A 24,649-nucleotide genomic window follows, 5' to 3' on the forward strand; every position below is an offset into this window, starting at 1 on the left:
TGGTGACTCTTTGTAGATCCCAATCCTTCTAGAAATGTTCTGCTTTGAGACATATTCTTTTGCCTCGCCATTGGCGTGATTGATTTCAGACCTCCAGACATCGTCACTAGGCAAGATAAACAGATGCAGGTTCGATTATGCTGACAGATATGTGAAAGGGCAGATCAAGAGGATATCAGAGGAGTCTAAAAAGGCTTGTGGTCTGCTAGAACAATTCGAATATTTTCTTGGAGCAGGATTGAACAAGGGTTATCTATGAGAGGTCTGGCTTTGATGAAGACTCTTCAGTTGTGGGCTTTTTGCCTGACTGATCAGTTGTCGAGTCGGGGGTAGTGTCTTCAGATTCGGGTTTGGTCGGTTCCGGCTTCAAGTTCGGCTGTTGATCTGAGTGATGGACAGAGGGAAGTGCCATATAATTTCCAGAAATCAATAAAAGTTTTCCAAACAAAGCGGAAATTCAGGATAGGTAGGTGTATCTCTAACACGGACGGGAATGCGATTAACGGGTATCACGAGGAAAGAGAGTGGGAAAGTGGCGGGTCTATATATAGTGAGTGTTGTCAGGGGGGTTTCAATCCTGCCCAAACAGTCTCTTCACGGAGGTGGCCAATCTATTGAACAGTCCACTAGATTCGTCTATTCGGAATTGAAAGCAAAGTATACAACGAGCATCATATCAACAGTCTTCCTTCAATGCGGACCTTCAAACCAGCTTTTACACTGAGTAAACTGGTATGGGCGTCGATTGTTGCAACGGTATTGTCAAGGATAAAAAGACCGCAAAGTGGTCTGAGTGGAGAGAAAGGGGAAGGGAGGTTGGAACAAATGTAAGATATCATGTCTGCTCACCATTTGAAGACGGAGGTGGCGGTGTCGAGGTGGAAGCTGATGAGTTGGGTCTGGCAGCCTTGTTTCCTTCTGTAGCAGCGACGTAGGCCATCAGGGCTTCTCGTTGGTCGGGGTTCAATGAGCTAAGAAGATAGAAGCAAGGTCAGTTGAGTGAAGCCAAGTCATGATCATAAGCGAAAAGAACCGTTGAAGAAAATCGGCGTACCGAGGTATGGTGACATTGAATTTGACGATCAGATCGCCTACCCATTGCTTGTAAAGGTGTTTGACACCTCGGCCCTTCAGCACAAGTTCTTCACCGGGCTGAGTGCCTCTTGGAACGTGTACATCAACCTCATTGTCTAGTGTCGGTACGCGCACAGTTCCGCCTAGAAGAGCCGAGTGGAAAGGAATCTTGACTTCGGTGTAGATATTGCTGCCTTGTCGCCTGAATATCCGCGATGGCGCCACATTGACTCGGACATACAGATCACCGGGTCGGCCGTGTTTACCCCCGCCAACGGGTGCATTACCCTGAGCAGATAGCTTGATCTTCATTCCATCTTCAACACCTGCAGGTATTTTCACTTCTACTTCTTTCGAGTCTCGAACTTTGCCGACACCGCCGCAAGTTGAACAAAGATCCTTTTCAGCAATTCGAGTACCCGAACCGCTGCAGCTTTGACATGTACTGGCCATAGTGAAACCAGACTGCACCACAAAGGTAATTGTTCCAGTACCCTTACAGGGCGAGCAAGTCTGAGCTTTGGCACCTTCACGGGTTCCGGCACCTTTGCACTTTGGACAATCTACAATAGGAGTGACGGATACGGTCCGAGTTGTACCCTTGGCCATTTCGGCAAAAGGAATAGTGATCGAGGCCTCCAAGTCATCCCCGACAAAGACTTGATTTTGAGATTGCTGTCCAGACCGACCAGACCGACCTCCACCAAAAGCGCCAAAAAGGCTGCTGAATACATCCCCTGGATCACCGCCAAACATATCACCAAAGGGAGATCCTGCGCCAAAGCCGGCACCGGAGCCAAATGCATTCGGATCAAATCCAGGCTGTTGTGACATAGGTCCAAAGCGGTCGTAGGCCGCACGCTTTTGCTCGTCGCTCAAAGTCTAATTTCAAGAAAATCCATGATGCGGTTCAGTTTGAAGTGATTGATCAAAGTCAGGCGAAACAGCGTACATCATAAGCTTCTTGAACATTCTGATATCGTTCTTTAGCACCAGGCTCCTTGTTAACATCGGGGTGGAATTTCTTGGCGAGCTAAACTTCGAAATGTGGGAAAATTGATTAGAAGTTGCAAAAACATATGGGAAAAGTAATGTCATTTGTCACAGGTCATTCCGCTCACAGAGTAATACGCTTTTTTGATTTCGCCTTGTGCTGCATCTTTCTTGACACCAAGCACTGAATAAGGATCCTTGGAGTCGGCTTGATGAGGTCGAGAGGAATGAAAGTTACGCTGAATTGAAGGCTTCAAGGTGAGGTTCCAGACCAACAGCTTCAGTGGGATGAGGCATGCAAGGACTTACCCTTTGAAAATGAGATGCCGTGTTAGAGGGACAACGGTGAAGTGATTGAGAATATGTTCGAGCCTGAAGGTGAGAGGATAGAATCTGGGGGCGTGGAATATTATTTTGAGCCGATCGGTCCGTATGAGAAGAAACCAGCGAGACTGGTGATTTCAAACAACGGCAAGAATGGAAAGTGAGCGATAATCGAGTTGATGACATTTGCATGTCTTTTGAATAAAATCCAGTGATGAGATATGAAGTGTTTCTCGATGATAGTAGTGATATTGCTGCTTGATGATGATGATGTATGGTATCTTGAGCTTGAGCTTGAGCTTCACCTTGAGCTTGAGGAAAGGCTGATGAAGCTGTTTTGATGAAACTGTTGACCAAAAAAACTCCAAGGTGCTTCTCAAACTTTCCAGATCATGCGTGAAAAAATCGAAGACCTGTATTGCAACATAGGACTGTATTGGAGAAACCCTAACCTGTTTTGTCCACTTAATATCTATTGTAATCGCAAACGAGTAAGTTACACGTTCGAGATGCTAAAAATATTAACCTAAGATGGTTTTTTTTTTTTTTTTTTTTTTTTTTTAAAGTGTATTTTTGCTTTATTGCATATTACACTATCTAAGCAAGTAATTAATTACAAAGACTAGTACACTTGAAAGACAGTCATCTAGTCGGTGACTTGAGTGAGAAGTGTCTTTAGATCGTTACGCAATGAGGCAGCTATCTTTTTTAGACTTTTTTTTTTTTGAGAGAAAAACAGTGACAATATAGGTCGTTTACTCATCCCCAATCTAAGGTGGAAGGTAAGGATCCTAGGGATTGTGTGTGCTGTCGGGGATGTTTACCATTCGCGACTCATCTCTAGATATCCTACAAATGCAGGGAATCAAGCAACAGTGACAGTTTAGCCCCACAGACTCATCCCCAATCTAAGGTGGAAGGAAAGGGAAACTAAGACGTGTATGTGCTGTCGGTGATTGTTTACCAATCGTGACATCGCTTTCATATGCATTAACAGTGACATTTAGCCTAAGTTACTTATTCCACGTCTTGTTTAAACGGGTAAGACTAGCTTGAATGTTTGTTGAGGAAGTATCTTTTTTTTTTTCCCACTATTTGCTGACCACTCGTCCCCCAATTCAAGGAAGGAGGTGGGGCATCTAGTTTGTCGGGTTAACAGCTTTGGAAGATATTGCTACGTTGATATTGCGGATCATCAACATTCTAACTTTTGTCCCGTGACTGCTTTCTTGAGTTTGTGTCCTGTAGATATGAATGGAAAAATACAAAGCGTTTAGTTTCTAAGATGAATTCAGAAAGTAAAAAGAAGGTTTTAGGAGAATCTAGTAGTTTTTTAGCATTGTTCCAATTGACCCTGATCTCTTCTTTGCGAAGTCTGGCCCGGAATCGTTTGCGTTCTCTTTTGTATCTAGAGCAATAAAGAAGGAAGTGTTCAGTAGTCTCCTTTAATCTGCACTTGGTACATAAAGGAGATTCAGTTAGATTTCTTTTATGAAGATGATCATTAAGGGGACTATGACCCGCCCTCAACTGTACAATTGAGGCTGATCTACCTTTTTCCATACCCATTAAGGCACTGGCAATGTGCTGCGGTTTGGTAGAAAAAGGTTTAGAACCTGGCCTGAAAGGAAACTGGTTAGTATTAAACTTTTCTTTAGTTATTCTTCTTAGACTACCCAAACTTGCTGGTAGTCGAGTGCCTTCCATATGAGCGTCAGCCGCCTGTTTGGCGAGCTTGTCTGCTTTTTCGTTGAGTTCAATACCTGCATGACCTGGCGTCCAATACCATCTTATTATAGCGTCTATAGGGAGAGATTTTAATTCAGTACGAGTTTTGATGATCAACTGTTGACCCGAAGTAGCCCTCGGAATGTCGTGAATCAGCCTCAATACTGCTTGGTTGTCACTAAAGATAGCCAAGTCTGGGTGTTGCTGCACTCTGCCGCGGAGAAGTTCTTTAGCAAGTTGAGCTGCTAGTGAAAGGCCTAATAGTTCCGCCTCATGATTGGAAAAGAACTGAGGTAATTGGAGAGATATTGTTTTTTGATTTGAAGTTGAAACGGCTGAGGCTCCGCCTCCCTCTTGATTTACTGATCCGTCTGTAAATATAATAATTGAATTTCTTTCTTCCTCTTCTTTGATTTGTTTGGGAATCAAGTCAGTAGCTTCTTCTTTGGATTTGTCTAGATTATAAACCGTGCCGATTGGTTTAGACCACGGGGGAAAAGGATGAGCATAAATTGTTTCGATCTTCAGCTTTGCTGTTTGGTTCAGCACATCGAATTGTAGAATGTCCTGTATAGGGCTTTTGTTCTTTGTTGGTCCATTCATCAGTTCATGTTTTATTAGCATATGAGTTGGGTGGGAGGTTGGTGTCGAAAGTCTTTTGAGGATGAAGTTATGATGTCTTCTCGTGACGATCTGATGAATTGGAGCCATGAAAGCGTCGTGGTGAAGTAGATCGATGGATGTGCCTTTGAAAGCACCAAGAATCAAGATCAGAGCTGCGTTTTGAAAAGACCTTATAATTTTATTAGCTTTGTTAAAGTTTCTTGTTGTGAACCATGCTATGCTCCCGTGAAGGATTCGAGGCAATAGTACTGAGAGAACAAGTCGTTTGACTTCTTTGGGGGCTAGTCCTGAGTAGCACCTGTTTAGTCTGCGGAGTTGGTGCATAGTGAAATCGCCCGCTTTCTTCATGTGCTGTAGATGCGAGTTGAACAGTAGTTTGGTATCGAGCCAAACTCCTAGCCATTTAATTTCGTTCTTGGGTTGTAGTAGTACTTCACCAAATTTGAAACTGGGAAAGGTCTGATTTCTCTTGTTAGTAAAATGGATAAGTTGAGCCTTTTTCTTGTCAAAAATTGCACCGTGAGTCTCGGCCCAATTTAGCGATCTTGTGGCGTGTAGTTGTAGTTTTGTTAAATTTTCTTCGAATGTTTTTGATGCAACTAAATGGATCACATCATCGATGAAACCTAGTGACAAATTGAGTGAGTTTGGAGAGATGGTTGTTGAATTTAGAAGAGGCGAATTGTAGATGATGTATAATATGACTGATAAGGGAGAACCTTGAGGTAGCACTGTAAACATCATTCAACTTCCCCAATTTGGCAGAGGAAAATGATTAATAGTACAGTTTTTCATAAAAGAATCTAATACTGCACACCTGGGCCATTTCACCCACACTACATATGTGCAGCAAGCTAAGTCAATAGTTGTCTATCATGTACATACAGGTCTGCTCAGTTTTTTGCCCATCAGAATAAATAAATCACATGTTATACCACATGTAACTTTTTCGACTTTGAAATTTTTTTCCCAAAAATTCACTACATATAATTCTGTAGCTGCTCAGGCAATATTGTTGAAGCTATGTCTTAGTAACAGAAAGTGTGTTACATGCAGTTGAGTTGATGAGATCACACCAAAACATTGAGTCAGTGTATGTAGTCAATCTTTTGGAAGCTTTTTTCAATCTGAAAGAAGTTACAGCATGTATTACATATGAATAACTTGTCCTGATGAGCAGATAACTGAGCAGAACTGTATGTACATGATAACCACATATTCACTGAGCCTGCTACACATATGTAGTGTGGGTGTTATGGCTCAGGTGTGGAGTGATAGACCATTTTATGACAAATCATACTCCCAATCATTTTTCCCTGCCCACTTGGGGAACCCAAATAATGTCTGCAGTGTAGACCATTATCTACTTCAAAGGTCGCTGATAAGAAGTCCTGAAGTCGAAGATGTGTAGAACGCTCATAAAGGAACCCTTGAATTTGTGACAGGAGGTAGCTTGGGCAGTTGTGATTATACAGAGTAGAGAGTAGGCGTTCTCGATGAACTGAAGGGTAAGCTGATTTCACATCCAGTGATAGCGCTGATACCACCTCATTGTTCCTCCATTTTTGTTTGATCCAGGTCGTGAGAATTAAGAGAGCATCCTCTGTGGAATGATGCTGTCTACCGCCCATATGGCCAGCAGCAACTATCTTCCTGGATTCAGCCCAGAAGGTAAGCCGGCAAGTGATGATCTTTTCCAATATCTTGCCTAAACAGCTGAGTAGCGCGATGGGCCTGTAAGCATTCGGGTCCGAATAGTTGTCTTTGCCATTCTTCCTTATAATGATCGTGATTGCCTTACGCCAGGCGTTTGGAAAGTAACCCCGTTTGAAACAGGCGTTAAAAAGTCGGCATAGTTCCTCCTCAATCGCAGGTAAAGCCAGTTTGATAAGTTCGTTCAAGATGCAATCGTCTCCATTCGCTCAACGGTTCGGAAGGTTGTTGATAATACCCCTGAGCTCGTGGGGCTCAAGTTTAGGGAAGAGGTGTTGAGTAAGTGTAATCCGGTTGTCTAGATCAGGTGGGATGTCAGATAGATTGGCCTCCACATGGGCAACAGATGTTCCGTAGTACAGCAGAGATGCCTGTTCTTCTTTATCAATAGCTACTGATCCATCTTGTTTTTTGAGCGGGGCGATTTCACTCGACGAGCTGGGTTTGACATATTTGAAAGCCTTGAAAGTGTCGTTGTTTGAGCAGGATGCCAAAAATTGTTTCCAATGGTTGACTTTAGTTTTGAGTACCTGATCTTTGAAAAAGGCTTGCCATTCATAATAACATTTTCGAGCCTCAGGTAGTCCGGACAAGATCATCCAACGGCGGGCTTGGTTTTGGTTCTTGAGGATTGGGTTCAATTTGTCCTTGTCCCACCAGACTTTATGTTTGTTGAGTTTGGTTTTTACCTTTTTACCCTGTTCCTGCGCGGCTTCAAGAATGATGCTTGATAGCGTAGAAACTGCTGTGTTGATAGTGGAGAAGTTGTCGTAGTCAGGTGGAAGTAGGTGTAGTTTATCTGTGATTTTGCTATGGAGTAGTGTAGATTGGATGTCAGTGATTTTCAGTGAGATGTGGGATTCAACAGGAGGTATGAAATTCAGGTCGAGGATAGTTGCTATAGGAAAATGGTCTGAAGCTAAGGTGTTGGTTAATACTTTACAACTAATGACCTTCTGCGCCAGGTTCCAGCTGGCCCATGCAAGGTCAATGGTTGTCGGAGTAGTGTTTGTGGAGAAGCGCGTAGGAACACCCTTTGGTGATATGATTTTGAGACCAATTGAGCTGAAAAGTGAGATTAGCTACTTTGCTTGTGTGTCGGTAATTGGGTAGTCTGGCGGGTTCCAGGTCTTATGATGTAGATTGGTGTCTGAGACAAGCAAAGTTGGGATGTGTCTGTTGTGGTTTTGGTCCAGCCAGTGTTGTAGAGTTAAGAATCCTCTTAGGGAGCCCGGGGGGTTGTACCAAGATATGATCCTCAAGCTTGTACGGTGCGAGTTCTGATCTTTGATGTCAATCGCCAGGATGATATCAGTCGAGCTGGGAAGAACTGAGAACTGTGATGTTGGAATTAACTTGGAAAGGTAGATGCAGACCCTTGGTCGATCAGACCAAGCCGAGGGGGAGTAGTCGTAGGCTGAGATCCGATGCCAGGCATCATGGTGGGGGAAAGTAAGGGAATGTGAATTAAACCAAGGTTCTTGGAGTGCTAGGAGTGTGTAGTGCGTTTGAGTGAGTGCTTCATGAGTGATTTGAATCAAGTTTTGGCAGTTGAAGTGTAAGATTGAAAAATTGCTGAGTGAGAGAGGGATGTCGGAGGTTGGTTCGTCTTGAGATTCTTGATCTTCAGTAAAATTTGGAAGTTGGGGAGTGGAAAAACTATTTGATGTGAGGTTATTGATATTATTACTCATTGTTGCTTGTGTCTTGTGGTGTAATCGTAAACTTCGTATTTCGGAGAGGGCAACCTAAACTTTTTGGAGAATGAGCATACTTGGGAGAGAAACGGTCAATTTTTTCTGTGGATCTTTGGCAGTCAAAATGAAAGCATCTGGCGCAGACTTGGGCAGAGTCATTATTGGCACAATCTTTGGTATTATGTGGGTCACCACATTTTGTGCAGTAAGCATAGTTATTGCAAGCGTTATGAGTATGATACAAGTCTAGACAATTGAAACACATTGTCGGGCCTTGTACATATTATTTGCTCTTGATGCGATGATAGTCAGCGTATAAGCCTCCTTTACCAACATTGTGAGCTAATACCTTGTCAAGTAAGTTGAGGACAATTGTACCGTGATTTTTTCCTGTATCTTTGGGATTCTTGAGCCATTTGACCGAGTGGATTGATTCGATGGGGATGCCATTTTGTTCGCTGAGTTTTTTGGGGAAGTCATTGTTTTCAACCTCGAGTTCAGCCGGTACATAGTTGAAAAGAACTGGGTAATGTGTTTGAGAAGTTACAAATTCATTGTGTGCTAGCTTTGTCCAAACATGTTTGTTTTCGAGGAGCCACTTTTTTATAAATCGATTATCCATATACATGACCACATCACCTGATTTGAGGAGCGAGGCGCTTCGTATTGTAACTTGGGAGCCGTTAACTTTGGCATCAATGGATGCGAGGGCTTTGTTGATTCTTTGAGCAATTTCGGCCGTTTTCAATCCCTTAAAGGGTTCTGTACCAGGTGTTTTGTGAATGATCAATGTAGCAGCTTTGAAGTTGTTGATATCCGAGTTTTTGGGGGGTTGTTTAGGAGTTATTGTTGTATTTTGCTTTGGGTAAGGGTTGTTCCAAGCACGAGGTCTAGGAGTTGTGGTATTGTTAGTGGCGTGGAGCTCTTTATGTTGGGGCGTTGAGCGTTCCTTGAGGACTTTGATTTCTTCGCGTAATTCCTTGATCGTATTGTTGAGTTCATTGATCGTGTTTTCGAACCCGTTCATCATCTTGATCATGAGTTGAATAAGAGCATCGTACGATTGAGAGTTTCCTGATGAAAGAGATCCTAAGTCACACATCATGGAGTCCACGTCATTCGATCGTCGCAAAGTCGGATTTTTTTGGGGGGGAGGATTCGGAACACCTTCTCCGATGTCCGGTGGTCGTTTTTGAGGCATAAAATGCTGAAGGTATTGTTTTTATAGTCCCTAAGATGGTATATTTTACTTTCTAGCAAACCTAGGTAGTCCCGACCTTACGGGTCCAGGACTACCAGTGTACGGGTTTTGCGAGAAACCTCCTGCGTCTTGATAATATTTATCTTGACGTCAGGATGAGTCATTTTGCGAAGTCCCCGGATTAATACCACTTCAGGTGATGAATCGAAACGTACCAGTTTATAAGAACTGAGGAGTCAAATACATCCAACCTGTTTCCCAGTCGCTACGGCTGATGAGCTTTATAAGCTAGTTTACGTAGATGACTGATGGGTAATTTTTAAAAGGGGACTAGTCGGAAAAGATTCAGGCTTCTAAAAGAACCTACTCGAGAGAAGTCCAAAGCAATTTTGATTCGATAACGAGAATCAAATTACTCTGGTTAAGGTTTTAATATACCCTACTCTCAAGTCTGAAAGCCTGAGCCTATGAAACCGAAAACCCAACACTTTTAGGCTTGTTTATCACTTTGCTATTTCATTAATTCAATAGATGCTTGTTTAATTCCTTTAACAGTTCTTTAGCTTTTAGCAATTCTTCTATTGAATATGGTTTGATGTAAAGCTTATAAGCTTCTGATTTCCATCTGCCTATCTCGCATATGTCTTCTATTGGGACTCCTAAAGCTGCTCTTAAAGAGGCCCCGCCTACTCTAAAAGAGTGACCCGTTAAACCTTTGTACCCGCCTATCTCCCAATGTTTTTGACAGATTGCCATGATGATTGTCTTTGATAAGTTTTTTCGGATTCCGTTTTCTAGGTAGCTAAAAACTGGATCCTCGTCCTGATAAGTTTGGTTCATCCTTCTCTTCAGTGCGGCTACTGGACATAGAATGTGATTTAGCTTTTTTAGTTGTAACACTTGAGTCTCTCCCGCTTTTGATGTCTTGGCGCCTTTCAAATATATGAAACCTTCTTCCGTTTTGTTTATGGCCATTATTTTTACATCTCCTCTTCTTATAATCTCTGATGAATCATGCTTATCCCCAGCCATTTCCCCCAATCTTGCCAGGTTCCAGAAAGCGCAGAGTACCGTGTCCATTATCGCTATGTCTCTTGCGCCTCCTTTTGATAGTTCAGTGATCAGAAGGACCATATGAGATAAGTGAACAGCCTTCTTTTCCTTTGATTTCGGGATTCCAGCGTCTATTTTTCCTGAAGCAATGAGCATCACCTTTATCATTTCCTCGTTCAATTTTGGGAAATCTGTGCTATGGTACAGATGCCAAGCTTTTAATCCATAGATATACTTCTGCACTGTTCTTGACAAGATGTCTTCGGATGTTGGACCATCTTGGTGTCTCCCCGACCACGTACAAAAGTCGTATATCTCATCTCTTGTCGCTGGTAGTCCAAAAGGTCTTGTACCTTTCTCTTTGAAAATTTTTAGGAATTTCCGAACAGCTCCGTTATAGCTGACCAACGTGTTCCATTTCCACCCTAGGATTACGTGCCTTTGTCTTGTATTGTAGTAAAGTTGATCGTCTCCTCTTCCTACGAACCATTTGATTTTGATTAGCTCGGCCTTTGTTATATGCATATCTTATTTAAATGACGACATTCGGTTAGCTATTGTCTTAAGGAAACTTTCAACCAGAGATCGGTTGAACTTGCCTTGTGTCTCCGTCAGTTGGTTCTTTGTCGAACTTGGGGAATGTTCTCTTGTGGGGATCAGACCTCTGTTACCTAACGGTACTTTCTGTGAGGGACTATATTGTCTGTTATGATTCTTAGAAATTTTCTTGACGGTGTAGGCACTTGGACGATTTTCGAGAAAATCTGAATGTCTCCACTATGGTTATGAAACGAAATCATGTTGTCTGACTGATTCTCCTACAAGTTTCAACACCTGTTGTCCACCTTTACGTGATCATGCCTTTCGCTTACATTCTCATAATGCAAACCCTTTTGGGATGGTTAAAACATCTGTAAGGGAGTTTATTTGGTCAATTGAAAAACTTGAGTTCAATTGCAGCATAGAACTAAAAACAATTTTACGACACGTCTGTTGTAAAAACCAACATTATCTATAGAGTGGGAAAAACAAGATCATTGGTCTAGTAGTCGCATACAAGGCCTGGGAACTGCAAACTTAAATCATCGAACTCCTCCTCTTTCTTCCAGTTCTGAGTGAAGCATTTAATTAAATCTTTTGGGATCGAGGTCATAACTCTATACTTCTCCTCCTTGTCATGATCATCGCCTTCTCCTCTGGATATGTCATCAGCCATATTTCTTTTTGACACTACGCGTTTGGCTACTAGATCCATTTGATTTTTGATTAGGAGATTTTGTATCTTCTTCCACTCAGTGTCTACTTCGATATCCTTGGATTTTCAATTCTTGATTGCGTGTTCACTGGTGGTGTTGTCAGTCCACACTATCAGTGTTTTACCTTCACAGCTTCTTGTGGAGATGATGTGGCAGAGTCCAAGTCAAATGGCTACCGTCTCTAGCCATGCGATTCCTCTGGGAGTATCACCTGAATTTTGCCAACCTACTTTTAGTTTCAGCTGAAACCATTCTTTTCCTCCAATGAGGACTCCAACACCATAGCTTGGGGATGCGTCCCCTACCCATCCCATATTGATTGGGACTGAGTATCTGATTAATCGTGTTTGTTGGAAAATTGACAAGATCCATTTCCATTCTTCTAAGTCTTTCCTTGCATCGACAGGCAGAAGTTGGGTCGCGAATTTATGCACCCAGCTCTTTAACCATCTATAGAGCGACGTGAGGTTGCATTTCATTTGAGGCAGGATTAGTGAAACATGATTAAGTCGGCCTGTTAGAACTTCGACTTCATTCAGGGAGAATCTTCTTCCATTCTCTAAGGCTTTGTCAACTTGATCTCTTCGCTGTTGCAATTTCAGGGGAGGGAGTCTGACCGTTTTTTCGATACCATTCCAGATAAAACCTATGAACTTCTGTTCGGGTTTGAAATCTGATATTTTTTCTTCATTTGTGATGACTCCTAACTCAAGACTTCTGTCGACAATTTCCTTCATCTGGACTTTCGAATTCATTTCCTTTATGAATAGGGCGTCGTCAACCCATCGAAAAATTTCCATGAGGTCGAATTCGTTTTTGATGATCAGCTTCCAACCATCTGCTGGTCTGCCAAAGGACCCGCAACCACCTACCCCGCCAAAACCAATGCGGCTGTTGTAGTATATGCTGCCGTCTGGTGCCAGGATCATCATGTATTGACGCTGATACAACATGGTTGGGATTTGGCGGTAAGCCTTTTCCCAATCGAAAATGACCATGATGAATGGGACGGTTATTTTTCTGAAATACTGTGAGACAGTTGAAAAATTGTCCCATGTCGTTTTAAAGTCTTCGGCGTCGGCGAAAGAATTTAGAGAAGGGATATTGGGATTGTTTCGAGGGAAAGATAGGTCATTGATGGGTCTGATGGACCCATCTCTGTTTACCACAGCTCCCATTGGGTTAGTACGAAAGAAACCACATCTTTTATACACTTCCTCGTGAGTGAAAGGTCCGAAAATTTGACCTAGAGCTTTCTCTTTTTGCATGCTTCTATTGATTTTTTCTTCTGTGATTGCGGCGGAGGCATGATTTGGAGGGGTGTACCATCTACAGTGCTCGAAACAATGGTACGGTATTCCTTGGTCAAAACCATGAGTGAAACCGTAAATAACATCTCCATATTCTTCAAGGATTCCTGCTGCTTCGAGGGCCTTCTTCCACTCTGGTATGTTCATCTCACACGTGACCTTGGTTGGCCAAAGGTCTTCTGAAAGCCATCTTATGCCGTCATCGGGAGGTTGTGGCATTGGATTAGCAGAACATGCTAGTAAGAATGAATCGTCAGAGGACAGGTGGGAGCTTTCGGAGTAGGTACAATTGAACCTTTTTTGGGTTGTTCAATAAGTGTGGAATTTTTGCAGGATTTTCGTACAAAAGGACAAGTTCAATGATACAAGAGGTTTTCACAAGGGAAAGGAAGAAAAAACATTTTATGAGTCTCCACACATTTTTCTGTTTGATTGAATCAAGCATCCATCTTAGAGGATTAGAGGAAAAAACAACGGGGGTATTTTCTTTGATGGTAACAGAAAGAATTGTACTGGAGACTTTTAAATGTGAGGTTTCACCTACATTTTTTCTTTTCCTTTTCCTTTGAAATTATCTGATCTGTTTCCTTCTGGTCTCTTATAGCTGGGGTTGAAATTCTTTCCTTTGTAGTTACCATAAGGTCCTTGAGATCTCGGTTGGGTTCTTCCAGAGCTGTAGGGTCTGGATTGTCCTGATGTGGCATTGCCTTGACTCGAATTGGATGAGGATGGATCAGAAGTGATGTCTGCGTATGGGTTTCTTCCGAATTTTGGTCCTCCTTTCCTGTAAGGGTTGTCGTCAAGATTTAGGTCACCTTGAGCTCTGGCAGCGTAATAAATCTCGTCGACTAGTCCTGTAGGTTCTAGCGCTGGATTGGGGATTTTGTCGTTTGGGTTTCTGACTGCGAAAGTTGCCTTCCTGATGGTTAAGTCATATCTGAAAGCTATAACCCAGGAACGTTGATCTTTGAAAATTCTGATAACGTTTTTCTTGTGAATTTCTAGGGCGTTGGCGAAGGAGTAGTATTTGTAGACTCTCCTGCACATTTCTACTAGTGTGTCGAAATTTTCGTTCCATTCAAACCTGGACTGGGACCATTCTCCAGGGAAAGGATGACCTCTGTACTTCTCAATCTCTTTGTCGCTCTTCTTGTAATCGGTGTGATTATCGGAAGCTGCTTGTTGCCACAGTTTGTTGAAGATTGGAAGAGGAAGTGACCCTTGCAGGGTTTGCATATTCTTATGAAAGAATAGCGGTAGACCTACTGCGTTGGCGTCGGCGGCTTTACTGAAATCAAAAGATAAGCCTCCTTCCTCGAAAGAGCAGTTTGGAAGGGGCTTAGACATCTCGGTGGGATCAGACATCTCAGTGTCTTCGTCAGTTGATAAGCCTGTGAGTTCGGCTGATTTTCTCACTAATTCTTCTATTTCTTCTAGTCTCGACTGGACTTGACGTAGTTTCTCTTTTCTTTCGTCTTCTGTCATTTTAGGAGCTTTCTTCTTGATTTTCGGGAGGACAGTGGTGCCTTTGAATTCTTCTAGATATCAATTTTTGGTTGTAGCTAGACAATCGTTGATGTTTGTTATCGGGGAGGCTTCTAAAATGGCAAGAAATGGAATGGAGGATGAAGTTGGTTTATGTTTCCCGAAGAACGGAATTTTCTTTTCGCATTTTTATTAGGTATTGAGAGATTATCTTACCTGTTCCATTTCCTTTGTCAGGATGTTTGTTTTGTGACTGATCGTGGATTTGTCTGCTGATGATTGATCTTTTCTCATCTCTTTTTCAGCTTCACTATTTCCTTGTGGTTGTTCTTTATCTTTCGATGTATCTGACGATATCGCATCAAATTTCAATAGTGGTTTTTCGTCAGTGTCTTTTAGATTTGTGACTGATCGCACTGCCTGAATTTGCTTACCTTGGCTTTTTTGTTTATTGGGATCATCTGGTCCTTTTTCCCGTGGTGGCTCTGTGTTACCTATTGTGTACATTTGGTAAGTTAAGACGATAATTGTTAGACTTAGAATATCTTTGGTTTTGAGTCAATCTTGGACGAGATTCCTTTGTGCCAATTGGGTTTTTCTAAAGAATCTTTGCTCACCCGTATCGCTAGTGTTTTTGGTTTGCGTATTTGACACGCTTGTGGTGGCGTCTGTAGGGTTTGCCATGTTTCCACTTGTCGAGTTTAAGGAGTTTAAACGTGCCGCGGTGTTTTCAATGCTACTTGGTGACATTTTCTCTTTCTGCTTGGTTGTTTGATCGACGTTTGTCACGTTTTTTGGAAAGTATGGACTTTTTCTTTTTAAAATTTATCTACAATTGCCGAGGATTTGATGAGTCTTGGTTTGGTACAAGTAAGGTATATGTTTGTAGACACTTTTATGAAAACGGTCGTTTTTCTAAAGAAAAAGATGCGATAAATTCTTCAGGATTTTTGATAGAACAAATTGGAGCTGTTGTTGGTATCTTGCAAAAATACTTTTTGGAGCTATAGAAGATTTTATCGGTAAAAGATGAAATTTGGATAACAAAGAAATGAAGTGGAAAGACGGATGAGGGGAACGAAAAATTCTATCTCATCCGTGGCCACGTTAAGAACTCTTTTAAATGACAATGATAACCTGTCGTGGTAATTTTTCTCAACGGAACAATTCGGATCCTTAGACCCTTCCTGGTCTAGTTGTGAAGGTTATTTTGTCAATTTAAATATTCGAGCAAGACTAGACCCTTGGTCCAATCAACCAGGACCCTTGGTCCTGGTTACGTTGTCATACCTATTTTAGGACGAGTTCCACCGAGGCATCAGTAGTATGCTCTACACGTAAGCGTGGACATCGCCCACCTTCGTCGTGCCTCCTGCGGAAAACTACAATTCCATCAAAATCTTGATCATAGTGCTTGTACTTAAGCTTAAGCTTCATCACTGAAAGGCTGAAGTGACACCAGTGTGAAATGCTCGAGCCTCACAGCACTGCTACGTGATGCACCAAAAACTCAGGAGTCAGAGTCAGAATGAGAACACCCTTGGCAAAGGCCAACATTTTAATACCATTAAGTTGAAAGTCATGATTCAAAAATCCATGAAGTGCGCATTATTAGCATGTCAAATTTGAATGATAGTATATGTGCTATGTGCCTCCTAGGTTCTACAGTTTTTTTTGCAACTGCCCAGCCAGAAATATCGATTGTGCAAGCTTGGAATATGATAATGTAGGGTGACTCTCATAGGTTTCATAGATGGTGATCAGATACTAAAATATTTAAAGCTAACAATCCAGCCAGTCATAGAAACCCTGAAGTGAAGCAACACAGGCCACATTGAGCAAGTCAGCGGGACATCTTTATCACTCAGATACTAAGTGAGAAGAGTGTATCAACAGAGAGAAGTAATGAAGATATCACATTATCAACTCTTGGACACAAATAACATCTTGAGGAATTACAAGAAAGGAATTTTATTGCGGTTCGATCACGTTTGATTGGAATTCGGTTCAAGTTTAACCGTGACATTCATAAAGAATTTGTTGCACCACATTGGATTTCATCCGATAAAATATAGAACAATTTTGAAGACATCATATCCCATATCCTATAAGCCAGCAATAGATATGTGGAAGTTTTTTTCAATGACCAAGACGATAACCCATTGAACAATATCCAAGGAATACACGCTCGTGACAGCTGACTGAAGTAGCATTAGCAAAGATACCAGTAAAAACACAACTCAAGCAACGTTCGTAACAAGTTTCTAAATCAAGCCAAGCTCGTCTGAAAAAAAGAAATTAACCCAAACTGAATTCAGTAAACAGAAACTAGGTCTCGGAAAAAAAACGACTCACTTTTCCTTAAACCAAATCGAATCAGAGCATCTCTTACTATCAGTTGCATCTGAATGCTTGATATCTCGTAGACATTTAAGATGTTCTGGTTGGTTAATTTGTCCTAAACCTTCAATGTAACATCCCGTCAGGAGAGCTCCCGGTAGAAAGACCCAGAGGAAAAAGATAGAGGTAATCTGAAATTTCATATTCTTATGCGCTCTGGCAAAGAACCTCTAGCGAGACTGAGTTTCTGAGGTACACAATGTCAATCACTCGATCTGGGCGTGAAACAGCGAATATCAGCAACCCGAGAGGTCCTTGTGGCCGTAAGGAATGCTCAGGCAAACCCTTTGTTTGCAAGCATCGCTGATGTCACTCACTTAGTGTTTCGTAAAAGAGCACGATAGGGTATAGGTCACTCCACGGCCTACGATCAACGCAGTGTGCAGTAACAAAGCGATCTTGGAAGTAGATAGTGAACGTGATAGAGGGAAAACGTTGATGCGGTTTAAGTTATATGGACAAGGAGGCCTGAGTTGGCCTGGTGCTTTATATGTTTGGGGTTCAAACTGGACGGTCACTCAATGTGTAATAGATTGAGCCTTCGACGCTGGCTAAAAATTACACTAGATCAACTTTCTTGCAAGATCCGTAGGTTGATCTTGATGAGCTTGTTAAAAAACTTGTTCAAAGTGCTACAAAGTATGTAGCAGGCTTGGATTGATCGGTCATCTAAATAAACTGGTTGATTGCACTCATACATCCAATTAGCTCAACGTTCATAAACACTACGCGATGATCAAGTGAATGGCGGACTAGGACGGACTAGATCGTGGTTCCTTTTCGTGGGTTTTGAACTCCAAACTGACAAGGAAGAACAAAAAGCTCAGCTTTTATTGACCTTAAACGTGAATTCCTCACGGTCAACCAAGCCCGAGGCAATTGTGACATTAATACGGCTTGATGGGTCTTTTTCCATGGCTGAACGCATCATCCATCTCAAATCTCCTGTGCGTGTATGTACATGGTCGTATTTACTTGCAAAAGCATCTTACTCTTCGACAAGTGGCCAAAAAGGAGGTTTTGCCTGACAGCACAAGGGGATAGTGTGAGCCCAAGGCCATCGTCTCAACCACGCTGGCAAGCCAGGGAGCGGTCGAGGGCAATCAAAGATAAGAGTAATTAATTGATTGGTTCGATGAACCAATACCAGTAATTACACTGATAAGAACAGATACTACACTTGATCTAAGCCAAAAGGCCAGAATGGATACTAAGGCACCTCATTTTGGCGTAGATGTATTAAATCATTTGAGGTCGCGTTCGATTCACGAGAGACGCAATTGCTCATCTCTTGGACCCGGCAGAGGTGCAGGGAAAGGTCACCGAGGTTGTACCGAAGAGGGAAACAGTGGCAGGGGATGATCGATCACAAGAGGACTTGATCGGAACTGAATGGTTCGAACAAGGTTTCAAGGAGAAACGGCAAAGTCTTGTATTTTAGTGTTGATGCTGCTTTCGAAAATGACGTGTCAAGATAATCGTCTCTTCCAGCTTCACATTGTGCTGATATGCCTCATGTGAGGTGACCGGCGCGCGTGAAGAGTTTAACCTGCAAACTCCACGAGGTTTGACTTCACTCCACAATCCTACCAAAACACAGTGCGACTAGGACAAACCGAAAGTGCAAATGATGGCACAGTTGATTGCGGAAGAGGCCAAAACAGGACCTGAGAATGTTGAAGTCTATGTCCTTTGAGCAATTTGGCATCACGTTATGTGTACATTTGGTATCAAGATGTGTATAGGCATCCAGGATTCACCGAAAGCAGGAAGAGGACACAGCATAGGCAGTTGATATTATAAAAAACTTTCATTTGTCCTGATCACCCGACAGTATACTAACGAGCTTGTACGCAGTCTTTCCGCGCATCAATAAAATGAATTCACCTGCTAACAAATCGCTATCTTGGATGACATTGTCACGCAATGGCTGATGATTGACGGTGATTGCGCCGCTTTGCTTCAGGCTTCGCACTTCTCCTGCAGGGACGATATGCATTCCGAGTTTCCAAGTCAGATTAGACCACAACACTCATGTTCAAGATGATCTCAACTGACCCTTCGATTTACATAAGCCTGAGAGCACTGCGATGCTATCAATACTGCAGCCAAGCACTTTGTTGGATTGCAAGCGTATGTGATGTGGCGATCCATCGAAAGCATCTTGAAATTGATTTGTCGTCAGCATTGAAAGGTTTCCTTTGGAGGGATGAAGTATTTCGGTAGCTGATAATGCTTGTGAGAGCCCTTCAGCTATAAATCAAAGGATATAACAAACGCATCAGCTCGATCTAAGCTACATGCTTCAAGTCAAACATATTGAAAGACCTACATCCATGTACTAGAAGAATGATTTCTTGTGCAAGGAGTTTTTGAGGTTCGCGGCGTTGTCTGTCACCTTTTTGATGATCGTCCATAACGCGGTTGATTACCTCCAGAGGTAAAAACGTTAACATTCGAAGATACTTATCTATCTCACTATCTGGAGTCCGTAGGAATGCCTGATAAAGTCATACATTAGCAAAATAGTGGCATCGGTGTTATGTGAAAAGGTAGCTAACCTGATAGAGGTCAACTGGTGGGGTAAGTCTAGATGATAACCAAAGCGCGTTACCAGCACTTTTACCAAACTTTTCTCCCTTATGATTTAGTAAGAGTGGTAGTGTAACTCCATAACTTTGTGGTATTTCTGTTTCCACAAGTTCTGACGAAGATTGGTTGTTTTCTTTTTGATGTGTACCAATTTTGGTCATGATTTCAATCCCACTCATAATGTTCCCATATTGATCGCTACCACCGAGTTGGATCGTACAGTCATATCGATGTCTCAATTGATTAAAGTCGTATGCTTGTAGTAATTGATATGTAAATTCGGTAAAAGAGATACCAGCACCAGAATCCATTCGCTGTTTAACGCTGCGTGTTCATTGAAACGGTTGTCTGATCAGCACTCGTACGTCAACAAGAAGCCACAATTTTGAAAATCGTAAAGCAATTCGAGCAAACGCTTCACCTGTCTCTGGCAAGCATAGACGCAATTCTGGCTATTTTTCCTACAGAGCCCAAAAAATCCAACAGGGTTAAACCTGAAAGCCATTCCATATTGTTTTTCACGCGATGAAGCCATATTTGAGGTGATTTAGAATCTTGATGATCATCAGTGTGGCGAACTCGTGTTTGAGCATGCTTCAGAGCGGAGTCCAATATTTTGTTGACTTGTTTGTGGAGGCATTCCACATTAGAATCGACCAATGAACGTGAAAGGCTTGTACGTTCAGAGCTCCGACCAGAAGGATCACCTACTATCCCGGTTCCACCGCCGAGCTAAAGAACACAAGTGATCCAGTCAGTCAAAATAATGACGATAGTAGATATAAACTTCAACAACTTACAAGAACGATAGTCTTGTGACCATTGAGAGCAAAGTGAACGAGTCCGATAAGAGCCAACAAATTCCCTACATGTAGAGAGCTTGCAGTTGGATCGATACCTAAATAGATCGTCCTCGGTTGATCTATCAGATGTTGACGTACTGCACGACTTAGGTGAAGATAAGATTTCAGATCGTAAAGGTTGCCCAGAAGAAGGTTTTTTCATGGATCTTGACGGACCTGGTGAGTTGTGCAATGAGTTGACGACTTTCCAATTTATGAATCACATCTTGAGAATTGTTCGATTGAGGAAATTCCAATTTTGATGGACTGTAAGTTGTCTTTGAAAAGTAAACTGGTGAGAAGTTGGACATCCATCTTTGAGGATGGGAATGAGTGTTGGGTCTCAAAGTGAGCCGAAACTGTTGATGGACAAAGTGCCAGTTCATGAAATGATAAATCACAGTTTTCAAAAAAGTCAAGCAAGCTGATTGAATGCGGGAATATTTGGAAAACTTGATCGAAAATGTTGTATGGCTTTAGACAATGGTGTTTGAGAGGTTTTTCCCATCCCAACTCTATCATCCTCCAAAGCTGACATTGCTCACTCCGAGTCCCAAGTTCCAATTCGTCGCGTCATTTTCTTCTCAATCACATTCAAAACTTTCAAAGCATACAACCTGGCCACAAAAGCGCCGTCTAGTCGATTCAACTCACAGGCAGCTCTCTTAACACGTACTTTGGGAACTCACCAAGTTTTTCGCGAATCTCTAATCGATGGCTACGAATCGGCCAGCCGGTCCTTCGAACAACCGAAGGGGCGATGAAATCGATGATAATGCTCGAATCTTTATCGAATTTATTGAAGATGATGTTAGTTAACGTTCAATAGGGTCTTCTTACCTGAATATCTTCGTTGATCATTACTCTTAATCAGACGCGTAAACCGAATTATAGCGAACTAGTGAAAAGCATGCTTGAGAAAGGCGAGCGCCGCTTGGTCGTCAATGTCGATGACCTGAGAGACTATAACCGCAAGTTTTGCGATCTGTGCGTTCAACTTGCATCTCCCTCTCAAGTAGCCCATCGAGCTGCTTTGAGATACCCAGCTGATTGATCAAAACATCTAGTCTTTTGAAGGAACCTATCGAATATCTCAATGCCTTCGACGTGGCGCTCAATAGTATTGTTAAGACACTCGATTACTCTCCAGAACAGAATGAACAAAAGTATTACATCGGTAGGTTACCTTCTTATATGGTCTCAAGCTGAAAATAAGGTTTTGACTGGCTTTTGCTCCTATAAGGCTTACGGGGCTCGTTTGGTGATCATCATGTCAACCCTCGCACATTACGAAGTCACATGATTGGCAAAATTATCTCCTTGGAAGGCATTGTCACGCGTTGTAGGTCAATTGTCATCGCGTATCCCTCCATCTCGACGCAGAATTCCACTGATGTGATTATTGATCATGTCGACTTTTGCGGTTCAGGTAGTCTTGTGCGTCCGAAAGTAATCAAGAGTGTCCATTACTGTCATGCCACAAATGTCTTTCATGGACGTGAATATCGCGACCAACTTAGTAGTGGAACAGGAGACACAAGCAATGTATGTGATGATATCATTGGACGAAACCGAAACTTTATTGAGATTTACTACTTTCTTAGTCACTCTATCCGCAAGAAGATGCGGACGGGAATACTTTACAGACGGAATACGGGCTTTCAACTTATATGGATCATCAAACGATCGCCATTCAGGAAATGCCTGAACGTGCACCTGCCGGGCAGCTACCTCGCAGCGTTGAAGTGGTCATGGACGATGACTTGGTCGATCGATGCAAGCCTGGTGACCGTGTTCAGATAGTGGGGATGTATAGAAGTCTCGGGAGCAAGGGAGCTGGCGGAGGGAGTGCTACATTCAAGTGTGTGATGATCACTGGTTATTACAAAGCTGCTCCATACAGTCAAGCCGGGAAACTGATGTGCTGACTTCGGCTATGGCAGAACCCTCATAGTGACCAACAACATCGTTCTTTTGTCCTCAAAAGCTGGTGGAGGAATTGCACAAGCTCAACTCACCGAGATGGACATGCGAAACATCAAAAAGATCGCAAAGAGGCGAAACGTGATCAAATTACTGGCGGAATCGTTGGCTCCGTCGATCTTCGGTCACGAACATATCAAGAAGGCCGTTTTGCTTTTCCTTCTCGGGGGTATGGAGAAGAACTTGACAAACGGGACCCACATCAGAGGTGATATCAACATGTTGATGGTAGGAGACCCCTCAACAGCCAAGTCGCAGATGTTGCGATTTGTGCTCAACACCGCTCCTCTAGCTATTGCCACGACTGGCCGTGGATCGTCTGGAGTTGGTCTTACAGCCGCTGTCACCACTGACAAGGAAACAGGTGAACGTCGACTGGAGGCAGGGGCCATGGTCCTGGCAGATCGCGGGGTGGTTTGTATTGATGAATTTGACAAAATGTCAGATGTTGATCGGGTAGCAATCCATGAAGTTATGGAGCAGCAAACGGTCACAATAGCCAAAGCTGGGATTCACACCTCTCTTAACGCGCGTTGCTCAGTAATCGCTGCTGCCAATCCTATCTATGGACAATACGACGTTCACAAAGATCCCCATCGGAACATCGCACTTCCTGATTCATTACTGTCTCGATTTGATCTTCTGTTCATCGTAACAGATGATACAGACGAAGAACGGGATCGTCATATATCTGAGCATGTCTTACGTATGCATCGTTATCTTCAACCCGGTGTCGAGGAAGGAACACCGGCAGTCGACAGTCTAGAACAAAATCTTTCAGTTGGCGTCGGGCCTGATTCCAACGACCATGGATCTGTGAAGGAGACCGTTGTTTTTGAGAAGTTCAATCCATTACTACATGCAGGCGTCACAGGAGACGACCAACGCCGGAAAGAAGTGTTATCCATCGCATTTGTGAAGAAATTCATCCAATACGCCAAAAACACGTGTAAGCCCAGCCTTTCACAAGATGCAGTCGACTACATCGTCAATGCGTATTCCTCTCTACGTAATGACGACTTGCAATCAAATCAGAAAAAGGTGAATACATGAAGCTCTTGCTTAGGATCTGTGAACCATTCAATCTGACCAGTCTGTCGAAACTCTTTTTGTAGACTTCTCCATTGACGGCCCGTACCTTAGAAACTCTGATCCGTCTAGCTACTGCACATGCTAAAGCAAGGCTATCCAACTCTATAAGTGTTGCAGATGCTGAAGGTGCTGAAGCGATTCTCAGGTTTGCCTTATTCAAAGAAGTACTCAAAAGTACTCGAGCTACCAGCTCCAAGAGGCGTAAAACCAACAAGGCAAAAGGAACACCTGTTGATGATGAAACGGATGAAGAGGATGAAGATGCAGATGCGGATGGTAGTGACGAAGAGCCCAATACTAACACTGCGAAAGCGTCACAAACCCCTTCAACGTCTCGACATGCAACCCGTGCTCGTGCGCAAAAAGGGACTCAAGCAACTACTCACTCCATTGCAGATCAAACTCAAAGCTTATCTCAACTTAATCTCACCGGTGATCACCATCAAGATACGATGAATTTGGATACCGACGTGACTGGAACGGTTGGGAATGAAACACAGAATCTTTCATCTTCAGCTCCTGTAACGGAGCCATCGTCAAATAATATAGCTGATGGTCCCATTACGATCGAAAGGTTTGTCTGTCTTCTCAGTTCGATGAATTATGCTTTGCTTTGTGAAAGTTGTCATCAATTATACCTGACTACTATCTCGCTCAATTTTTTTCATCATCATTAGGATAAAGTTGTTCAAACGACGAATGGGTGAGACGTTTATGAGACAAGATGAAGATATGATGACACAAGCAACTTTACTCCCACAAGTCAACCAAGGCTTGTCGGAAGAAAATACATTCTCGCCCAGTGAAGCTGAAGCGATCTTGGTCATCATGAATGATGAGAATTCTATCATGTTTTCGGATGGCAGTAAGTTATTCACTATTCTCTTTGTATCGTTTCATGATTCTAGCCAAGCTAATGTTGCTTTTATTACAGCTATATACAAACTTTGATAAGACTATTATCATATTGGACAGTGTTGTACCAAATAGTTTTATGGCTAAACAAACTGTAGATATTCATCAACTAGACTTTTGGCAACACTGACTCCAATAGTGTACAATAATATTAAGAATCGTTTTAAACAGCAGCATCTATGTCTTTTGCCTAGGTATATTGACATTATGATTACGAACATTCGTTCTCTTCTAACGATTACTTCGATTCGTCCTTGTTTCTTTTCAACTTGAATTTGTTTTGAGATGTTTGACATATGGATTGTAAGGATAAGCATTTGTCTATGAAGTGCCCAAGAAGGGATAGAATTCTTTTTTTACTGGATAG

At 42.5% G+C, this 24,649-nt stretch overlaps 6 protein-coding genes across 6 annotated transcripts; 1 reads left to right on the forward strand and 5 right to left on the reverse strand.

Annotated features, from left to right (window-relative positions):
- Positions 1-253: 253 nt before the first annotated feature.
- On the reverse strand, positions 254-2,583 carry MELLADRAFT_77169 (uncharacterized protein; the record flags this gene model as incomplete). Its single annotated transcript, XM_007407602.1, has 6 exons — positions 254-384; positions 850-971; positions 1,055-1,956; positions 2,027-2,107; positions 2,196-2,306; positions 2,377-2,583. The coding sequence occupies 6 exons, from the start codon at positions 2,581-2,583 to the stop codon at positions 254-256; spliced, it is 1,554 nt and encodes a 517-aa protein (XP_007407664.1).
- A 10,930-nt stretch (positions 2,584-13,513) lies between these two features.
- MELLADRAFT_61278 (uncharacterized protein) lies at positions 13,514-14,458 on the reverse strand (the record flags this gene model as incomplete). The annotated part of the gene is made up of 1 exon (XM_007407601.1): positions 13,514-14,458. One exon carries the CDS (start codon positions 14,456-14,458, stop codon positions 13,514-13,516), a length of 945 nt encoding a protein of 314 aa, XP_007407663.1.
- A 207-nt stretch (positions 14,459-14,665) lies between these two features.
- Positions 14,666-15,208, reverse strand: MELLADRAFT_61279 (uncharacterized protein; the record flags this gene model as incomplete). The annotated part of the gene is made up of 2 exons (XM_007407600.1): positions 14,666-14,952; positions 15,076-15,208. The coding sequence occupies 2 exons, from the start codon at positions 15,206-15,208 to the stop codon at positions 14,666-14,668; spliced, it is 420 nt and encodes a 139-aa protein (XP_007407662.1).
- A 1,389-nt stretch (positions 15,209-16,597) lies between these two features.
- Positions 16,598-17,001, reverse strand: MELLADRAFT_104312 (uncharacterized protein; the record flags this gene model as incomplete). The annotated part of the gene is made up of 2 exons (XM_007407599.1): positions 16,598-16,742; positions 16,814-17,001. 2 exons carry the CDS (start codon positions 16,999-17,001, stop codon positions 16,598-16,600), a joined length of 333 nt encoding a protein of 110 aa, XP_007407661.1.
- Positions 17,002-18,547: 1,546 nt separating this feature from the next.
- MELLADRAFT_77170 (uncharacterized protein) lies at positions 18,548-20,679 on the reverse strand (the record flags this gene model as incomplete). Its single annotated transcript, XM_007407598.1, has 7 exons — positions 18,548-18,838; positions 18,917-19,111; positions 19,191-19,359; positions 19,420-19,774; positions 19,872-20,182; positions 20,251-20,398; positions 20,470-20,679. Coding segments are annotated over 7 exons (1,558 nt in total), but the record flags the coding sequence as incomplete, so codon positions are not given.
- Positions 20,680-21,006: 327 nt separating this feature from the next.
- On the forward strand, positions 21,007-24,044 carry MELLADRAFT_34519 (uncharacterized protein; the record flags this gene model as incomplete). The annotated part of the gene is made up of 8 exons (XM_007407351.1): positions 21,007-21,102; positions 21,167-21,279; positions 21,360-21,469; positions 21,536-21,638; positions 21,726-21,837; positions 21,897-22,153; positions 22,236-23,316; positions 23,391-24,044. 8 exons carry the CDS (start codon positions 21,007-21,009, stop codon positions 24,042-24,044), a joined length of 2,526 nt encoding a protein of 841 aa, XP_007407413.1.
- Positions 24,045-24,649: the final 605 nt, after the last annotated feature.

The sequence above is a fragment of the Melampsora larici-populina genome (genome assembly GCF_000204055.1).
Source record: "Melampsora larici-populina 98AG31 unplaced genomic scaffold MELLAscaffold_9, whole genome shotgun sequence".
Taxonomy (NCBI): Eukaryota; Fungi; Basidiomycota; class Pucciniomycetes; order Pucciniales; family Melampsoraceae; genus Melampsora; species Melampsora laricis-populina.